The sequence below is a fragment of the Apus apus genome, chromosome 2 (genome assembly GCF_020740795.1).
Source record: "Apus apus isolate bApuApu2 chromosome 2, bApuApu2.pri.cur, whole genome shotgun sequence".
NCBI lineage: Eukaryota > Metazoa > Chordata > Aves > Apodiformes > Apodidae > Apus > Apus apus.
Window position 1 is genome coordinate 11289449 of NC_067283.1, and position 21210 is coordinate 11310658.

The window sequence follows — 21210 nt, forward strand, 5'->3', positions numbered from 1 at the left end:
GAGAAGAAACTATTTTTATCAAGGATCTCACCTGTCTGAAGACTGTTCTTTGTATTCTGCTCTCTCTGAACTGGGCAGTAGTGGCTGGGACTGTGAACCATAGCAGCCTTTTTTTGATAAGCCCTGAACCCTGCATTGTCTTGCTTTCTTTTAATGTTTTCTAACAGGAGAGCAACCAGCCTGTATTTCCTCACAGCCTGCCAGGCTGGATGGGCTTCTCCCTGGTGGGAGAAGTGATGCTGTAGTGTAGAGCCTACTAATTGCTGCATTGGATGAAGCAGCACATTATGTAGAAAAAGGGCAAGGGGGTGTGTGGAGGCAGTTTGTCTGTGGTGCCATTTTAAGGTGCAGACAGTGCTAGGTTAACGCTTGGACTTGATGATCTTAAAGGTCTTTTCTAACAAAAACAATTCTGTGATTCTGTCCCACCTAGCCCTGGGATCTTGTGGGGTGGTGGTGCCAGGGTACAGTGCACACCTGGCACAGAGCCAGCTACAGCCCACCTCGTGCACCCACCTGGCCCCCACTGCCCCTGCCTCCTTCCCTCCTTCTGAGCAAAAGTGCAATGAAAGGTGATTATTTCTGGCTGAGCAAATTCTTGCCAGTTAATTTGCACCCCTCTGGTTTCCTCGCACAGCTCAGGTCTGGACGTGGGTGCTGCAGAGATTTGCTTTCACCGCGATTAACAGGCCAGCGGTGTGATGGTGTTGGGACATTAGTGCAAATACTGGTCCCTGGGAGGTCAGCAACCCACCTCAGGTAGGTTTAGCACCACAGATTGCACCTTTCCTGGGCACTGCCAGCTTTTCTGGACCTGAATAAGCTGGATCCTCCATATGCCAACCTTACAGCTGCACTTCCAGCCTGAAAGCCCTGAAAATCCCAGATAAATACATTTCCTTGCAACACTGCACCGGCCTTGCTTCCCTTTCCCTTTCTTTTTCCTTTTCTCTTTCCCTTTCCCTTTCTCTTTCCCTTTCCCTTTTCCTTATTTCCCTTTCCCTTTCCCTTTTTCTTATTTCCCTTTCCCTTTCCCATTCCCATTCCCATTCCCATTCCCATTCCCATTCCCGTTCCTTTCTCCTTCCCCATCAGCTGGTTCCTCTGAGTGAGCAGGGGACTGACTCACTGACACTTTTTCTCTTCTCCTAGCACTAGGTTCTTCTATTAAATTTTTATTTTTGACAGCACTTAATTTTAAAGGAAGCAAATTCCTCCCTTAACCCCTGCCCTGCCGACCCTACTAGTCCCTCCAAGGGGAGGAGGCTGGACGAAGCAGGGGAAAGCCTGTACCTTCGACCCTGAAGAGATGAATTCCAGCCATCCTGTCATACCACCCACTGAATGTCAGAACAGCTGACAGCCCCAACAACTACATTAACTTGTAGAAGACAGTAAATGTTCTTTATTGCTTTGTCTGGCAGTTTTATTAAAAAAAAAAAAAAAAAGGTAAATAACTATGAGGAGCCACTCTAGATGTGCTGCTTTTACTAAGATTAATACTGTACCTGGAGGTCCTGTCTGTGTTGTGGCCCAATCCTGCTCTCTGTTCTTCAGGTCCTTCATACTTGGTAGTATTGGTCTCTCCACTTGCTCTCTGATAGTGGGAGGATGTGTGATCAGGGGTATACAAAAGACATTTCCCATGCTGAAAGGAATAGCACATGTTTCTGGTTTGAGCAAACAATGCACTGGGTGGATTTCAGCTAACATGGATGGGAAGGAATTCCATATGCCCGGGTCTTTGATCATGCATGTGCTTACACCTACCATGATGCTCTTCACAGCAAGCTAATACCATATTGGAAGAAAGTCTTCTGAAGAACTCAGTCTGAAATAGGGGGGCTTCTCTTTCCTACCTAGCTGTCTTCTAAAGCGTGAAGTAAGATTTCAGATTGTTTAGGTAACAAATACATTTCCTGTATAAAAAAACCCCAATGGCTCACATCTATACTAAAGTGCATCTTTAGGCAGGTATAAAAGAAATGGTAGCACAGTGTAATGCCAAAGCAGCCTCTGAAAAAAAAAAAAAAAAAGTGATCCCAGGCATAATCTTTAATATCTCAAAATTTAGCCCTCAAGAATTACCATTAAAAAGGATAATAATTCACTAGCTGTATCAGAGCATAACACGTTCATAAGAAAAAGTTCATTAAGGAAAACTCTTTCTTGATAAACTACAATGAAAATGACTGAAAGGATTCATACTTGTGCCCTTGAGATGTGTCACTTCTCTGGAAATTTAATACAGAATTTAGTGTTCTCAGGCACCTTCCTCAGAAATAGCAGAGATAAATCACAGCTATGCTAAGCCCAGCCAGCAAACTCCATTTCTTTCCTAAATCAAGTCCTGGTGTCCACAAGTGAAAAGAGGGGAGCACCTGGGGCTGCCTGGGTGTCTCTTCTCTGAAGGGGACAGACCCATGGCCAGAGACCCCTGTGAGCTGTCTATTAGCCCCTTGGCTGGTGCAATACTCATAGGAGTGTATTGGCAAAAAATAATTACAAAGTTTCCACTGTAAGGTATGTAAGAGGTCAGACAAAGCAGAGGAAAATAACAGGAAGATGTCCAGGAAGGTTTTCTTACAGTGAGATCAGGGGGACTGTGGAGGAACATCAGGCGTGTGTGGGAGACCCCTTCTATGCACCACTGACAGCTGCACCCAACAAAGCTCTAATACATGTGCAATGTGTGCCCAAGGGTGACAGAGTAGCTGTTCCATATACCTCTTCCATCTCTAATGTCAGACTTTAAAATAGATTTTTAACTCCTTTTTGCCACAGAAGTGGGATCTACAGTTAGAGACTAGCTCTATAAAAGACAGTAATTTTTGTTCAGGGACACTCCTAGAAAAATTACACTGATGTCTCAGTGCCAGTACAGAATACATGTCGATATGTTGGTGAATATATGAATTTACATAAAAGGGCAGGTAAAATCCCTCCTCTGCTGAAATCAGCCAAAATCAGTAAAAAGTGTATATCAGAGCACTTGGGAGTCCCTAATCATGTATGTGGATAGACAGAATTCCTTTCTAGAAGAGGACCTAGCCCTTGAATTCAGTAGAACCAAGATTTCACCTTAACTTGTAATGCTCTATGAGTTTCTTTTGAGTTGTTTTGCCTAAATTTTGAAAAGAGTGCTTTTAACCATGCTGGTTTTGTCAGGGTCACAGGGGTAGGACAGCAATGTCCTGCTAAAATCTATTTCCTAAAGTGCAAAAAGCAAAGTTAATGGTGGTGGTTAATCTCCAGGATTTGTGAGATTGCTGTGAGGACTCTACTATGATATTTCTAAAGATTAATCTTGTTATCAGTATAGTTTTGTTACTATTTTGTTTCTGTTGAAGATAATCTTCTGGCATAGGCTGAATGTTCACAGACAACTCCATGGTCCAGACAGCTAATCTCATCCTATCTGCACAGACCTATAACCCAGAAACTTGTCCTTCAGTGTATAAACACAGTAAGAACATCATGAGACCTAATGTATCACTAAGTATCTCAACTTTTTCTTATGCCCTTTGGCTGCATTTTCTTTCTCCATTCTTGCACCAAGTTGCATTTTCACCCTGTGGTTTCTGACAGAAGAGCCAGACCTGGAGGCAGTGCAGAGGCAGTCCTGCCAGCTGCTGGAGTTTAGAGCTGAGGCTGAAGTGCCCAGCTTCCTAACCCTGGGCTCACAAAAAGGATATGGACTGAACACAACATGTTCTTCTTTGTTTAAAGGAGATGTAATTATTAGATATTTGTCCCCCATCCCCAGATAGTAGATCCCAGTGGTGGAAGGTGGGGGGTGAGGGCAGGCTGGGTTACCCATGCTGCATTCTCTGTTTTTCAGCAGAGACGGAGCCAATCTGTACCTTTCTGCTATTGTAGCATGTCAAAAGATACTGACCACCACTGACCTAAAACACTCAAACTGGATTTTACCTGGAAACAAGAGTAGGAAACTAAATATCTTTCTTTTCCAATGTGGAAATGACCCAAAACATGCTGACACCTGGTGCTTGGTTAACCCAGCCTCTCCCTGTGTGGGGCAAGGGACAGGCTGCAGGGCATGGAGGACTGTGCCTTGGTCACAGGGTGTCCTCAGGCAGTTGCACCACTCCTGAATCTGCCCTGAGCTCTACTAGACAAGCTGGCAGCAAATCTGGTGTAGGACCTCTCTGTGCTGCAGGAGGTCCTCAGAGCAGAGAGCATCAAGAGAGCATCATTTCCATTCACTTCCAGATTCCTTTAGACTAATGAAGTGTCAAAAAAAAGCACCTTAGCTTAACTTATACCCATCCAACGTCCATCTCACTTAGAGGTAATTGAGCAGGGGATATATTCAACCCATACAGAATTTAAAATAAAAAGCCACTAGACTCTGGTGTTGACTGGAAAGGATTGTACTCATCACTCCAGCTGTTTCTGATTGGTACTTACAAATATGTGTTATGAAATATCCATTTATTTAGGCACTGCAGGTCACTTGACAGGAAAGATGAATGATGTAATCAGATTTCCTTTTATTCTTCTGGATGAGCGATGTGGTGTTGCTGACATTAGTATGCATGCATTGTGCAAGGTCCTTTCACATGGATCTGTTGATCTACACTTGCAAATGGATAGCATCAGCACCACTGTAGTAATTCCTGGAGGAATTTCTCTTAATTAGGTTTTTGTTGTATAGATAGTGAAAGGTGAGACTGAAATGTGAGAATCTGCTTTAACTTGTAGCCATATCCAGAAAAAATACCCTCTAGCATGTTGTATTGCCTACTCCATTATGTGGTAGTTAATAATTAAAAACATGCTGCAACTGCTTTTATGAATTCATAATGTGCAGGTGAAGGATTACTGCAAGTTGTAATTTGACATATAATGATCTTCACTGTATTCCAGTTATTTGTTAGTGGAGCTTTATTTGTTTTTTCAATTTTGATGACACAAAGAAAGAATTAACATCACATGTTTCCTCTGCACAATTCTGTGGTGCCTTTATTTAAAAGGAAATAAAATTGCATACTCTTTGCTAGAACACCTCTTCAGAGCCTGTCATATGTGGTCTTGTTATACAAGAGACTCCATCATCCCTCACAGACAGCACCGTGTGACTGGCTGCCCTGGGGACTGCTGCTGCACTGTGACATACCAGATCCTTGGGAAGACAGTCTGATTCATCACAAAATCCAGAGGCTTTTATGGCTTGTAATTTTATCCTTAGGTGGCTTTATATTTTTTATGTCTCCAGATGTACAAAGACCACCAATAGGCATCTAACTGTTGAGACAGGCACCAATACCAGGCAGCTTGTTTCTAAGCTGCACCAGGCAGCACCTGGGGCCCAACAAAGCTGAGGTCCATCCTAGCAGACATGGAAATCTCTCCTGTCCAGCAGCTTTACTGATGAGTAGGGAAGATGCTGACTCACAAATGGTCTGGTCTGCAGTTAATGAGAGCCTTGTTTTCCCAAGTGCATTTTTCATACTGAGTCTCACAAAGAGGAGTCCCCATCCCACTCATGTGGGAAAAGGAAGACATGCTGAAGCAGCCAGAATTACATGTCTAGGTTTGGGGACAGTGAATTCGTGTCCCTTGGATGGTATGGCCTATAAATAGTGCCTTCCTTGCACAGCACAGTAGAAGGACGTTTCCCATGTAAGCAAATCCAAGGCCATTAGGATTTTGGGGGTTTTGGGGGTAAAACCAGTGTTCTGGTTTCCACCTGTGCACTTGCACAGAGCCTAGGCTAGCAAGAGGAATCCTTGGCTGTGCCCATATTGTTGCTAGAGGATTCATCACATGCACTCTGCAGTGCCAAGGCCATGTGCTGGACCACATGTGGACCTGACTGTGGTCACAGTATTGAGCTCCTGCAGCCTGCTGGTGACACAGGATGGGTATGTCTATACTGGGAATGTACCCAGGCACTGCACCTACACTGCTTATGATGGGTGGCCCAAAGCATGGCTTTAGACATGCAAAGTAGTCCTCTCACAACTAACTCCCAGCTGTAGTTCAGAAGCAAGTCAGAGACAGAGCACTTGCTAAAGAGATGACTGCTCATGCTGTGGGGATTAAGGAGCTTTTATCATAAGGCCAGTCCATGCCTGAGAAGAGTGCTGGGCATGTTCAGTTTGATAGTACAGCTACAGTCTCTGTGGCAGGAGTACTCGTAAGGATGTCTGCCCTGTGTCCTTGACATCTGCCTTGTCGTGATCATGACTGTGCTCACTGTGATCCACATTAAAATCAAGGCCTGAAGGAACTCCTCAGCCTCTCCTCTGTACCTGCTGCACGTTGTACCATCTCCTACTGCTGATGGGCACTGTGGTGAAGATCGGCTTAGCTAGCATGATCCCTACCATACAGGGTGGCACACAACAACCCACAGTGGGTGAGAAGGTGCTTTGGATAACAGACCTCTCCCTCATCCTGAACATTAAGGAAAATCAGATCTGTTCCTTCCAGGATGCTGCCAAATATCTGCAAGTCAGTAGCTGGAGCAAGAAGTACCATTTTCCAGAAAACATCTTCCTGGAAGATTAACACTTCCTATACAGAATCTTATGTCCTATATGCCAGAGGGTAGAAGTCATCCTATGGATGGCAAGTCTACCCTCACTTGGGGGTAGCTCTGAGGTGCAAGACTAGGGTGGAGCATATAACCATTCAATTAAGTTTACTATGAAGAAGAGTCACTACAAATAAGCAAGCCAAACAAACAGCAGGCCATTAAATGATTAGCACCATTTGCAAGCCAACACGACAGGAGACCACCCTGTGAACAGAGAGCAGTTCCCCTTCTGGGTGTGATGGCAAGTTCGAAGTACTTTTGGAAGGTACCCTTGGGGCACCAGATGCAGCTGATTCTCATCCTCTGGCTGCCAGGAGCTGCAGACTACGTCAGGACACTCTCATTAGGCACACCTCACGCCCTCTTTAGCACAGAAACACAGAATCGTCTGGTTGGAAAAGACCTGTAAGATTATTGAGTCCAACCATTAACCAAACTACCAAGCCCAGTGTGTAAACCATGCTCCTAAGCATCTCCCTCCAGGGATGGTGATTCAACCACCTCCCTGGGCATCCTGTTCCAGTGTTGTATTACCCTGTATCCAACAGTAACAAGGATATCCTCATCAAGAGTGTGCCAAAGCTTGGTGTCTGTCCCATGAGCTGGATGTCTGCTTTTAGCTCATCCCTCCAAGTCTGCTTCTAAGGATGGTGGGGAAGAGAGAGACAGGGCCTGCGTGGTCCTCTCACCTCTCCCTCTCTCTTGTCTTTCTCTCTTCACCTCCTTCAGCGAGTGAAGGGTCTGAAATAGAGGATGTCTGTCATTTGTCAAGCTCTGACTGTAAAAGGTTGCTGACCACATGAAGGACAAACATGGTCTCCCAAGTACCACATGCAGTTTGGCACAAAAGCTGGGTGTTCCTTGATGTGGCCAAGGACTGGTTTCTGACCTTTCCATGTCTGTATTCAGCTTCCAACCTCTTTAATGCAACCCAGCACTGCTCACTTGTAAAAAGCTGTCTGTACTTCACGTTTGCTGTTTCTTCTTACTGCTGCTAGCAAATCCTCTTGCCAAAGAGGCTGTGGGTACAAGCTTGGTCCTTCCAGATGTTGACCACAGGCACAGCTGCTTCCCAGGCAGGCAGACGTGGCTTTTTGCAGTGTTAACTCTGAATGAGAAGCGTATAGATAATGACACAGAGTATATAAGCTTAGAGGGAGAGGCATGGGACACTATGAGGCTGGCTTTAGATGGCATAGAGTAGATAAGAAAGGTCAAAGGAAGCTATTTTGACCTGGACATATACTCCAAGGGTGGGATTTATGTGCTTTCTAGTCTATGCTTGTTTCCTTGGCCAGGAGACAACTTACTTCAGAGCAAGGCTGAATGTGAACTAGTATACATTCAGTTTAGACAAGCTGGCAACCTGACACACTGCTTGAGATGGAAATGTCTCAGCAAGCCATTGCAATGATCTGCTCTGATGTCCTGAATAGCAGGGGCCATAGTTTCAGGTTCATACTTCCTCAGGCTTGCAGCTTCTTCCAGAGATAAACTCTATCTCATGAAGAGTTACTCATTACTCATTATATTTTGAGAGAATTCCTCAACTAGAAGTCTCTAATTAAATATCATCAATGAGCTCTACTTTTAGTCTGAATTTGACACTTCAGCTTCTACCTGTTTCCCCATTAGCTTGGAGTTTTTTACTGCTTGGTGACTCTTTGTACAGGTATTTATAGGATCTTCTCTTTGTTGAGGTTGGGTTCCTTTGATTTCTCACTGGAAACAATCATACAAATCTCAAATAATTATTATAAACTTTTTCTGAATACTTCTACACCTGCCAACATTCTTTTAAGAAATGGAAATAAGAACTGAGTAGCCAATACTCCAATCATTATTGTGGCTTTAAGTGGAAATGACATTGTTTATAACTGACATTTTGCTTTTTGGCTGCTGCAACACACTGGGAGCTCATGAGCTCCTAGTGACTCATCTGGCCTTCACAATTATTTTCCAAGTCATTCTTTGCCAAATACCAATCTATAACTATGACCTACATTTTTGTTCCATACATACATGACCTTGACTTTAGCTTACTTACAGCGCCTGCTCTTCAGGTGAGCCTTAGTTTCCATGATCACCACATTGCTCATGGGAGCTGACCTTATTAATTATGATCCCTCATGCTTTTAGGTTGCCTGCAAACTGCTGCAGTTAATGGAGATGTCAACTGACTTTTAGTTGTCTGGCACATCTTGTTGCTCACACTAGAGGTTAACTTTCAATGTAACAGCCTGGCTGACTCTTTGGGAGCTCTGAAAAAGCATTGTACTTCAGAAAAGCATCCCACACCTGGGCTTTCTGGGTAGGAAGCTGCTGAACCCTGCTCCATGTGCTCCCCTTTGATGTTATGGCTTTCTGTTTGAAGTGCCAGAAGCCATGTCTCTGAGGTACCAGTGCTTGCCCTGAAGTTGACAGAACGACTCAGAGGCAGTCTAAATTGCCGTCAGGCTGTACTTGCATGTGCTGGGAGAGCCCTTCTGGAAGTGACTGCAGGCCTTTCTGTTTACCCAGAAAGCAGGTGGACCCAGCAAAGTGCTCTAAAGCCCGAACATAAAGAATCATAGAATGGTTTGGGTTGAAAGGGGCCTTTAAAAGTCCTCTCAGCAAAAGCCCCTGCAGTGACCAGCAACATCTTCAGCTAGATCAGGTTCCTCAGAGCCCTGGTCAGCCTGACACTAGATATTTCCAGGGATGGGACATCTACCACCTCTCTGGGCAACCTGATATGCAGGTAATGTGGCTATACCACACCCTAAAGCACACAATTTACTTTTTGTGTAGCTCGCCTGGCCTTGCCCTGCTCCTAGCCCCAGTTCCTGAGCATTTCATGGAGTGGGTTAGAGAACAGGGCTTCACATGAGGGCTTGAGGCTGCTCTCAAAGTACAATGTAGACGAGGCCCCAGGTTCCTTCTTGCCACCTTGAGTGTTTGAAGATGTTGTTACTCTGTGATAGTAACAATCTACTGCACCTTCCCTGGCATGGTGGGGGATATCTGACTGGCAGTTGCAATGTTAGCAGCCAGTAGGACTGTCCTTCTGCTGGAGAGAACCAAGTGGACACTGAGACAGAGAGAGGCAGTAAAGCTGAATCCCTCCAAACCACTTTTTAACCTAGTTTCATAAAGCTAATAGGCTTTTGCATCCATACTGCTGCCTGTGTGTCTCTCCAATGAATGAGGTCTGTTAATGAGCTTAAAGAGAGGGCTCCGCTCCTACAGAAGCTGGTTTCCTAAAAGCAACAAAAAGCAGTGGGTGAACGGAGTAGGGAGGCTCAGCTAACACAGCATGAGCTCAACAACTACCCATAGAGCCTGCCCTGCCAGCGGGCTGCTCAGCACCAGTGTCCCATGGAGCTCAGGATGAGCCACAGCACCTTCTGCCTCTCACACAGCTGAAGCTGGAGGGAAGAGGGAGAGAAGGACCCTGTGCCTGGAGTGTGGAGGACAAGGTACGTGGAAAACCACTGACAATGGTATGGGAAGCAAGAGCTCGCAGGAAATTAACTGGGAGCAGATGGCAACCTTGCTTGCAGAACAGCAGGTCTGGGGCCAGGGGTACAGCACCTGCCTGCAGACCCAGTGCAATCAGTAACTTGCACATCAGTTGTTTAGTTTCCAACCAAATGCCACTGACTGAATGTTTCAGGATCATTTCTCTGCATCACAAGCACGAGGTAGAAGTACTTCCCAATCATTAGTGTCAATACATTGAAAATAGCAGTAATTAAACACAAATTATCCTTTTGTTTGCACTTTGTAATCTAGGGGAGCACGTGCCCTGGGTCAGATCACCTCAAACAGCAGCACTGCTGAGCAGCCATTACAGCTCCCTCTCAACTGACTTCGTCTCTGGAGACTTCTGTTTTATCTCCTTTTGGGCTGTTTTGAGATGTAGCTAATTAAGGTATTATATGAGAGTAGCACTTCCTGTGCAGGAATGTTGCAACGATTAATTAATTAGGTTTTTTAAGTTGCAAAAATGAAAAGTGCTATATAAGTGTTCCTGAATATTATTATTGTAGAGCAATGGGTCACAACCTCATTTTTTTTCCCTGACATTTCTTTGCAGCTTTAACTTCCTAGCCTTACCACACAAATTTCAAGTAACAGTAACAGTTCAGTATACCATGTACCAAAGAATAACTCCCCCAAAATGTGTGAAGTAAATTCTAAAGACAAGGATTGTTTTGTCATTATATAAGTATACACAAAATGCAGAATATTAACTATATGTTTACAAGATTGTGTATATATATATATACATATATATATGCCCACATATGCATGCTTTACAAACAGGTATGCATGCGTGTATGTATGTATATAAATATGTATGTATATATTTTTTTACATACATAGTTTGTTTTAGTAATTCTTCACAGATGGGGCTGTGGTAATATATTCGCCCCGGGAACAATAGGCAAATCCCTTTAGATTTACAACTCCTGTGTTTCTGACACTCCCAAATAGGAGAAGATATAACAAATCATACACATTAAATCAGTCACCATGATAGTTTGCTACCAAAGGCCCTCCTGGATTTTGCCCACTGTTATTTAAAGAAACTGTGAAGACATTCAGGTCCTTCTGAAAGGCTCTCTAACAGCTCAGTGACTCTATGCAAACCCAGGCAGAAACTGGTAAGGAACTTTTTTTCTTTCCTCCATCCCGCTGTGATACAAACACCATCTTTTCACAGTACAGTGTGTTTGTGTGCCATATGCAAATATAGGGAAAACAACAGCAAGGGAAAGGCCAAAATGCTGAGAACCAATTCACATTTATGTCCCAAGGACTTTCATATTAAGCAAGAATCAATGGAAGGTTAAAAAAATAAAAGAAATAAATACATTCATAAGACAAAGAGTGATTCTACAGCCACATAATTAGCAGGTATTTTTAGTTTTTCTTCAGAAAGAATGCCAGTCAGGATTTCTGTGATTGAAAAGGACAATGCTGGTGTGAATGATATATGGATCTGTATAGCCAGGAATGAAAGATGTGGAAAGAAAGGGTTTGTGATGGGTGGAGAGACTGGCAGCTAAGGGCTGTGGGAGAGGGACGTCAATGAACAGAAAGTAAAGAAAATAAAAAATTCAAATTGTGGAAAATAGACTCCTTTGGTGGCCTTCTGTTCAGAGGAGGGGAAGCTCCTGTCATCTGAGGAAGTCTGTTTTGTCTCAGGAGAAATGATCTGTCTTGTCTCTTGCCTCTGTGGCTGCAAAAATAGGGAACTGCAGAAATACAGTTGGCTAGCAAAAACGAGACTGTAACCAACCCTTTCATGTTCTTGATTATGGCAGCTACACTTGGTCTTCAGGGCACTGATGGCCTGACATGGTACAGTGACTTGCAGGGCCAAAACCCTGTGGTGCTGGCCAATGCTCTGAGTGGGATCTGCACCAGGGAACACAAGTGACTGTTCCAGCAATCGCTACCCAGATGCACAGAGGTTACTTAAAAGATGTGTAGATGTGGTGCTTAGAGATGCAGTTTAGTGGTGGACTTGGCAGGGTTAGGGTAACAGTGGGACTTTATTATCCTAAAGGTCTTTCCCAACCAAAACGATCTACAAGCACGAGCCCCTGAGGCCACTGACTGAAGTTAGGTGCACGCAGAGTGAGTCATTAGGGCAAATTGTGAAAATATCAATAGAACAAAATATAGTACTTCACAAAATTATTACTACTGTGCCTTACGCTACAACCAAAAGATCCTGCAGAATGCCATAAATCTTTGAAACTAGCAGAACTGCACGCAGTTGCTTTTGGCAGTGTGACCGTGCTGTGACTCAAAAGCACCACCTGCTGCCTCTTCACACAGTAGCAGAGCTTTCCAATCTGCCATCTTCAGCAAATACTTTATCTTCTTGCAGCTACTTGGCTATTTCAACAGGTTTAGCAATATCAGGGTGATATTTTTTAAATGTCACTGCTAATATCATTTAACTATATGCTGACAAAGATTTAGTATTATTATAAAAACTCAAACCTACTATCTTCCTAGCAATGTGAGGATGAAGGCATTACTTTTGGAAAGGACATCAACTTAATTTCCCATATTATGTTGAGAATCCATCTTTAGATAGAGTTTGTATCACAGTTGATTGCAGGGGCATTTAGATGTCAAACTGCTCCCTTGCCAGACAAAACAAAATAGGCATCTAAGTACAATTAAATGCACCTGCAATTACGTGTGCCAGCGAAAACTACACCTGCAGATGTTCTCAAGTGAAAAAATCCTAGAACCCTTCTAATCATTCCCAAACTTGTGAAGTTTGAAAAAAGTAGAACATTAATATCTATTACGAGTATGAAGCACATTCTGCTTTAGCATATTAACTGATGTCCATTCAGTAATCTTGAGTCTGATATTTACTCTTCTGGATCTTAAAAGTTTTTAAGTCTTAAACAAGGACAAATAAAATAATAATTAAAATATTATTTATCTGTGTTAATTCCCAATGCTGCTGTTACTCTTTCTTCTTTCTTATTCTCTTTCCTTTTCTCTCCTTTTCCTCTCTCTTTTTCATGTGGAAAATTTTTCTAAGCTGATTCCTTTCATCACTATCCAGGGAAGGACTGCAGAAATGATTAGCCTTTTGTGGATGCAGTTTAATCATTACTGCCAACGAATTATTCCACACCTTGGACCTCTCTGTCAAGAGCCTCTGATCACAAGCAGTTTCAGTGTGGTCTCTGCCAACACTCCATTTTCCATGGAGCTACAGTGAGTCACAGACAGGCCCAGCAACCTAGGATGTAAAGTAATTTAAAATTAGGGTGATAATTCAATACTAGAAAGTGAGCTAGTGGACCATAAAAACAACTCTTTTGGATCTAAGACATAGGAAATGGCCTACCATGCCTTTCAGGTGTGTTAGAGAGCTGCCCAGGGCACACTGGTGTATTGCACATGGCAAGCAACTTCTTCCATCAAGGTGAGTCTGGATGCAGCTCCTTTTGAAAATGTAACCCACTGATGCCACACTGTCAGGGCCAGAGCATTGACAGGGCTGACATGAGGCACTATTTTTGCAGATGAATTACCTATTCCTTAAAGCATTATGAAACTCTGCCAGCCCTGAGTGTCCGTATTCAGAAAGATTAGCAAAGCAACTCTTTCCTGACCACCATAATCACTGGACTGCACATAGGTACTGAGGAAATGTTTTTAATATCAGGAATGTGTGGTGTAGTAAGTGTCAGTAAGTGATCTGCTGAGGTTCTCTGCTTTCTCAGTTTGGCTGTTGATTCCTCAGGGAAGGTGGGTGAGACAAGATGTTTCAGAACTGCCACTTGGAGCTCTTTAAGGCTTTTAGAGGATTCTCACAGCCTGCATTCCTGGTCAGATGCCTGCAGAGGACTGAGGACAGAAGAAGACAGTCTTCATAAGCCCTTCCCTGCTTTTGTGATTCTGGCCTGACCCTGGCAGCACGGATATGTCCCTGCTTATCCTTATGCTGAGGGTGATGGGCTCCTTCCATAAGGCCACCCCTCCTAGACACCAGCAAAGGCAGCTGCCAGGCACAGAGAGAATCCTGCACTTGCCATCACTGCTCTCTGTAATGCTACAACAGCAAATCATGTAACAAAAGGACATGCTCCCCCCTCTCCATTTTGGTTGAGCTGCCTCCTTCCTCAAGCAGCTGTAAAGAGGAGCAGATGGGAAAGACTAACACAGTATGTCTTTATTGTACTTCCTTAAACAACTTGAAAAGTTTTCCCAGGATTGCATGGTAACTACAGCTATTAACAGACATATATTGCATTCCTGAGAGTGTTCTCAAGTGTGTCTTGGCCATGTTACCAAGACAGATTAGAAGGCATTACTTACCTGTAGCAGTATTGCTGCTTTCCAAAGCTCTTTGATCCATCACCATGCATGCCCTTTGTAATAATATAGCAAGACAGTCTGATACTTAATAATTCACTTTTGGAATTTCACCTTATCTGCCTTTTGCGTGCTGATATGAAATGGCACTGTTTCAAAATAAAAGTCATGCTTTTGATATTTCAGATACTGCAGATATGTGTAAGCACTAATGCCTGTTTGTAGCTTCACTTTCTCTGTTTAATTAATGCAATGCTGCTGGGCTGGCAGTTCAGAGACTGATGTTCTCTGATTAAGTCTGGAGGATTTGCTAGAGAAGAAGCAGTACTTTCTGTAACTGCCATCTACCAATGTCCCTTGGCCCTGACCTGTTGCGTCTACCCTACAGAGCAAGAGGTTAGGGAAGCTGCCAGGTCTGTTCAGGCCCGTATCTCTTCGTTGTGATGGCCAGAATGGGACAGCCTATTAGATCTATGCTGCTGAAATCAAAAGGTGAGAGGAACCATATATTGCTGCCAGACAAACACGTTATCAAATGACCCCTCTCAAAAGCATTTTCTGTTATGGAAACAGGAGGCTGAGCTTTTTGCTTAGGCAAGGTTCCTTGTGTGCAGTGTTTGCTTGATAAATTGGCTTTAAAACTTTAGCACATATATACCTAACAGTGAAAACAGCTTTACAATAGCAAATTGTTAAAATGACTGACAATTTTGATTTAGACTTTAGCTGAACTTGGATGAGATTCTACAGAATACATGTACTTACAGGTTCAAGACTCCTATGTGAATGGGTCTTTTAATTTTGTGGGACTAGGTGGCAATTATTTTGTCTATCTAATTAAAATATACCAATTTGCTAAGTATGTCCAACTCCATCGAGCCTTGTGCAAATCAAATTCCAGACTGGATACCTCAAATCTAGAGGCTACTTTTGGAATTTTCAGCCAACACTTTGGAGAAACTATGGATATTAAGCCAATGCCAAATCTACGCATAATGCAAATACCACATGTATCTTGCAGAAGCATTTGTTATGGAGGAATCCTTGGGTGGCTCCTGGGGAGATGTCCAGTTTCATGCCCATTTTCCCTGGTGCCTCTCTGGATGATAAGCACAGCATGTGGTCTAAGTCTTGCTGGGTGCTGTTAGTTGCTCTTGTACAAGACACAAGAATAATTTTGTGTTGTTTTTAATTTTAAGGTAATGGGAGTTAAGTCTACTGGAACTGCGTTTTTTCCAACATGAAATGGAGAATATGTGTTACATGCCTGAAGTTTGTCATAAATATGAATGGGGATGTCTGAGTGCAGAAAGCTATCTGGGGAAAGGAACTGTGTGGCCCAGAAGAAACATAACTTGACATAGTCTTAACTCTCCTGACTCCTGGAAGAAGTCTCCAGAGGACACAATACCCAGAACAGTACCTAAATTTTGTCTTGGAAGGAAGTAGTTCTCTTGAAAACACCTCAGTAAAGCAGTAATGTACATGAAGTGTGAGACTGGGGGCCCCAGGGGTCCATTACCGAATCATCCATGGAGGGTCAGTTCCGTGGAGGGGTGCTCAAGGCAGGTCTGCATGTGGGAGACTTTTGAGTACCAGCAATGGGCTTGGGGCTAAGGGCCTTGGAGGCTCAGACCTCTGTGCCAGAGACAGGGGAGCCTGGGGATGCTGGGCCCAACTGCTGGGCAGTCTGACTGTCCCAGACCAGCAGCTGGAGGGATCCTTCCAGAAACTGGAGAGGTGTGGGGATACGCCTAGAGAAGAGCTCCTTCTGCTCTAGAAAATAATGTATTTGCAAGCAAAACACAACATAAAGTGTCAAGCGAAATATTACTGCTCAAAACCACTTCAAGACAGCAGCCCAAAATAGTCGTATCAAAATGTTTCTGAAGCATCAGGCCCCTCCATAACATGGCAGCTGCAGCACCACTGAAAGACTACAGAAATGGGTGTGGTTCTAACAGAGTATGTATGATGGAATACTGCTCAGATAGTCATTACTGAAATTAACTTCTGGAAAGGATTAGCTTCTGCCTTGCCTGATTAGATGAATTCTTACTTTTCAAACACCTTACAAATTTCCAGTGCATTGGAACATTTCAGTAAAGTTAGAAGCGTGGCAAAATAAAGGAGATGTGGAAGTAGTTATGCATTTAAACTTCCAACACTATAGAAAAATGTGCAACGACAGAGTAATACATGGCTAAATTCTCTCAAGTGGAAAATGTCATTCTTTGTTTAAAGATTGAAAAAAACAGCATGGAAGCCAGGGGAATTCTTAATTTTTAATCTAACTTGCCTTCCAAAGTATATCAGGTAATTTGTAATTTATTTAAAACTGATGTATTTCAGTGCATGCCCACTTACTATTAGTGTCAAAAAGAAAACAGGGATAGACATGCAGACTGCAGTACACACCTGCATTTGGGTCTTCCAAGTCTGTTTTAGGTAGGTCTCTGGATGAGATGTTTGGTGGATATACACAAAAAACAACAGAGCACAGGGTATAGTCAAGGTCATAAACTGCTCCAGAATTCACTCAGGCTTTGCCTTTATCAGAAAGGATTTACAGTTTAGTATGAGACAAGCCAATGAAGGTTACTATTGGAAGGAAAAAAAAGAAAGAAAAAAAAGAAAGAAAAAGAAAAAAAGGAAGGGAAGGGAAGGGAGAGTATATTTGGGGTTAGGAATCCAGTAGCCTGACAGGTGATGCTGCTGCAGCTCCATGGCCTGTGACCCAGCTGAAAGGAAGACCGAGTGCGTGGACACACACACAGTACAGATCACACAGAGAGTACAGATATGCTTGTTCACGTGGCCAGCCACACAGACCAGTACCTGAACCCCCTGGTCCCCCATTTGCATACACACACACGTATGTATACATACGTACATACATACACTGGCAATACAGTCTGCACACATGCCAGTTGCTCTTGTTCCTGGCACCCCTGAACTGTGGCCCCTGTGAACCTTTGCCCCTTTGCTTCTGGCAGGCACTTGGCTCCATACACACAGATGAAAAATAGGCAGCCCCCTCCTCCAGGAAAATGGTTAAAAATGGTAGTTTAATAAAGCAGGACAGACTGAGATGATTGGGTGTGCAGGCCTGGTCAGACAGGTGTGCTGACCACCCTGCTGAGGTGCTGCTGGCCCATTTTATCACTTTTTCCTCTCTTAGCCATCGTAACCTGTCCCTTTCCCCAGCTTTTGTCCTTTCTCTAAACCTCACAGAGTCACAGAATGGTGCAGGTTGGGTTGGGAGGGATCTTGTCGATCATCTACTAAATCCCTTGTTTCGTATAATCCACAGATGCCCTCCCTGGCATCCTGTCAGGATTCCTGTACCCCCTGCAGGCAGAGGCCTGGGAAGGAAGCTGGGGCAGCGAACCCCTGGTACTGATCAGTTTGCTGGGATCCCTTCCCCCATCCTCGTTCTCCACGCTAATGGAAACTCGCCTCCTGCCGGCCCGGGCGGGAGCGCGGGGCTCTCGCGAGACCGGCCGCCCCGCCCCGCTCCCTCTGCCGGCGGCGCGCGCGGGCCCGGCGCCATGGCGCTCTACAACTTCAAGAAGATCACGGTGGTGCCGTCCGCCAAGGTACGGCTGCCGGCCCCTCCTCCCCGCCCCTCCGCGCCCTCCGTGCGGGGCCGCCGGGGCCGAGTCCCTCCGGCCGGGCGGCCGCTCGCTCGTTCCGCGCCCGAGGAGAGCGCTGCCCTTCCCCCCGCTGCCGGCGTGGCCTGGGCCTCGCCTGGGCCTCGCCTGGGCCTTCGCGTTCCCCCGCTCCCGCAGGACCTGTCAGCTCCCCCGGGCGTGGTGCTCTGGCGCCTGGCGGCCTGTTCCGTGTAGAGCGAGTTGGGGGAGCGAGGGGTCCTGCCAGAGCCGGGTACTGCGGCCCGAGGAGGGATCCTGGGGCTGCTTTTCTCTTCATCCTCGCGGGGATGCCGGGTGGCCCCCGCGAAAGTACCTTCTGTTTTCCAGACAGCTTGGCTTCACTGCTGTGCACGCCTTCTTCCCGAGTCTAGTGAAGGAGCTTTAGTTTAAAGTCTGGTGCGCGGGGCTGCTGGCGGGGTTTGGGCCTTCAGCTCTCCCTGTGGCAGGGGCCGGGCCTGCCGACCTCGCTGGGCAGCGCTGGAAACGGGGCCGCTTCCCCAGCAGCTGCAGGCCAGCCCTCAGTTCACTGAGGTGAAAAGCGGGGAGGGAACGTGCAAACTGCTTGATATTGGCCAGAGCTGGGGGCCCGTGGTCCCGGTGTGTTATTCTAAAATGTAGGTTCCGAAGCATGTCGGGGAGTGGATGTGTTTAACTGCTCTGCAGGTCCCTCCACCAAAATGAAATGTATGGCTTTATAGGAATTTTCCAGTTTGTATGATTAATAATGTTTCCCTTGATCGCAGGACTTCATAGACTTGACATTGTCAAAGACTCAGCGGAAGACTCCAACTGTCATCCATAAACATTATCAAATCCATCGGATTCGACATTTTTACATGCGAAAAGTCAAATATACTCAACAGAATTACCATGATAGACTCACTCAGATCTTAACAGATTTCCCCAAATTAGATGTAAGTGTTTTGCCACTGGATCATAAACGGACTTGGCTTTCATTGCATCAGGAGTACTTCTTCAGCAGTCTGTTGGTTTTATTGAGGTTTATTTTGGTCCAAGCAACATCTTGCTGATTCACTGTGTAGAAAATTTTGACTGATTCCCAGTAGATTTTACATGGAGTAGTTTTAGATGAATTTGTTCTGCAAAAGTAGTATGTTCCAATGAATAAAAGGATAAGTTTTGCCTATGGCTGGTCATTGAAGGGTGGGTTGTACAAGGCTTTTGCTGATCAGGTATATTTCCCAGAATTTGCTGTTGAACTAAGAGGAGGTATGGGTTTTAAAAGTATGTTATGTCAGCTTATTTATTCTTTGTGTGTATGTAAACTGTGCTTATGATTCTTTCTCCCTAGGAAATATTTTCAGGAAGTAAGAAATAATCAAATAAATCACCTTGCTTCCCATCTTCAGTTTTTCAGAAGTTACTTTGGTAACATCTTGGCCCCATAAAGGATAGTGTTGGCAACACACTCTGACACATAACTTCCCAACAGCTGCAACTGGATCCAGGTGTCCAGTGGGGCTTTTTTGTAGACAGCTTTCTGCTCATGCTTAAATGGTTGACCTGCAACCACAGTTTTTGCTGGGTTTCATATCCAGTTAGTATTACTGCAGAATTCCTGCAGGTATCTTCTGTATTTTGTTTATTGTCACATGATGAAATTTCTGCAAATAAGTACATGAGTAGAGGAAATATTTTGTTTGAAGGATTTGAACTGAGCTTCCTGGGAAAGCTGAAGGATTTAACTGGGCATTGAAGAAACCCTTCTCTAGTCTTACACAAGTTAATCTAGCACTCAGAAAAAGGAAGGAATTGATATTGGTGCTGTGTTTCTGGTATAGTATGAATTTGCTGTTAGAAACTACTTCCACAAGCTTCCTTCAGCTTCCTTGTTTTAAAAAAAATAATTAGGCTTCAAAGTTGTAATAAAAAGTATTATACAAAGCAAAATATTAAGTGGAAGCTGTATAAATGAGTCCAGAATATACTTGCAGATGAAAATAGTAGTAAGATGTTTGCATTTAATGGTCAGGCAGATTATTTTTCTTATGGGAATGAAAACAGTTGGGCTTGTATTGTAATTTGTCTTGCTGTACCAGAGAAAAAACTTGAAGTTACATAGTTGCCAAGAACTAACAGTCTTGTAGAAGGAAAAAATTAGTCTTAATTCTATTTAATATTTTTGTTCTAGGATATTCATCCTTTTTATGCAGACTTGATGAACGTTCTGTATGACAAGGATCACTACAAGCTGGCTTTGGGACAGATCAATATTGCCAAGAATCTGATCGACAAGTAAGAGACCTTAGGCTGTTTGGTTTTGTACCTGCCTGGTTGATTGTTGGCTAAACTCTTTAACACCTTGTCTGCACAGTGTTGGTAAAGACTACGTGAGGCTGATGAAGTATGGAGACTCCCTGTACCGCTGCAAACAGCTGAAGCGCGCAGCCCTGGGGCGGATGTGCACCATTATCAAGAGACAGAAACAAAGCCTGGAGTACTTGGAGCAAGGTGTGTGTTATAAATAGGCTAAAACAAGGTGGATGAACTGGATGCAAAATGTATTCTTCATGCCAGTGAGAAGAATGTGGCTAATGCAAAAGGTAGACACAGGAATAAAGAAATAGATTTGCAAATGCTTACAATTTGTTTTTTAACAGGATGGTTTTCCTTTTGAAAAGTCTTTAAATTTTATGGTATTACCAGCAGTTATAAAATGTTTTATTTGCTTAAAAGTGATCAGCCATACTTTTTATTTGTTGTCATTTTCTGTAACATATTTGAAAAACAGTTCTAAAGGTTTTCCAAACATGACTGCTTATTTCAGGCTTATTATTCCTTTGGGCTATGTTGCCTGACTTGGTAGGACCTTTCTCGCTAAAAGACATTGGTCTTCATTTTCTAAGTGTTAGGGTGTTTTTGAATGGCTACTTGTGGAGTTTACAAAATATTATAAATTTTCATAATTGATAATCCAAATCTAATGTCACAAAAGTTATTTGCATAGAAACAGTTCAGCATAAGAGCTTTTATTCCATTTCACTAAAACTTAACCTATGTCAAAGGTTTTAAACATCTTCTTCACGTTTCAGTGCGACAACATTTGTCTCGTTTGCCAACCATCGATCCCAATACACGAACTCTTCTGTTGTGTGGCTACCCAAATGTTGGAAAATCCAGCTTTATCAA

At 43.9% G+C, this 21210-nt stretch overlaps 1 protein-coding gene and 1 long non-coding RNA gene across 2 annotated transcripts in view; one reads left to right on the forward strand and one right to left on the reverse strand.

Annotated features, from left to right (window-relative positions):
• Positions 1–13731: 13731 nt before the first annotated feature.
• Positions 13732–17862, reverse strand: LOC127381106 (uncharacterized). Its single transcript, XR_007888654.1, has 2 exons — positions 16826–17862; positions 13732–13939 (listed from the first exon to the last, which is right to left on the reverse strand). It is a non-coding gene; the product is annotated as an uncharacterized LOC127381106 (long non-coding RNA).
• A 36-nt stretch (positions 17863–17898) lies between these two features.
• GTPBP4 (GTP binding protein 4) overlaps positions 17899–21210 on the forward strand; it is a 13703-nt gene continuing 10391 nt past the window's right edge. Inside the window, exons 1-5 of the mRNA XM_051610927.1 lie at positions 17899–18006; positions 18804–18974; positions 20213–20316; positions 20396–20532; positions 21114–21210. The exon at positions 21114–21210 is cut by the window's right edge and continues 4 nt beyond it. Of these exons, the coding sequence (XP_051466887.1) occupies positions 17959–18006; positions 18804–18974; positions 20213–20316; positions 20396–20532; positions 21114–21210 (557 nt within the window). The 5' untranslated portion in view covers positions 17899–17958. The remainder of the gene's footprint in view (positions 18007–18803; positions 18975–20212; positions 20317–20395; positions 20533–21113) is intronic.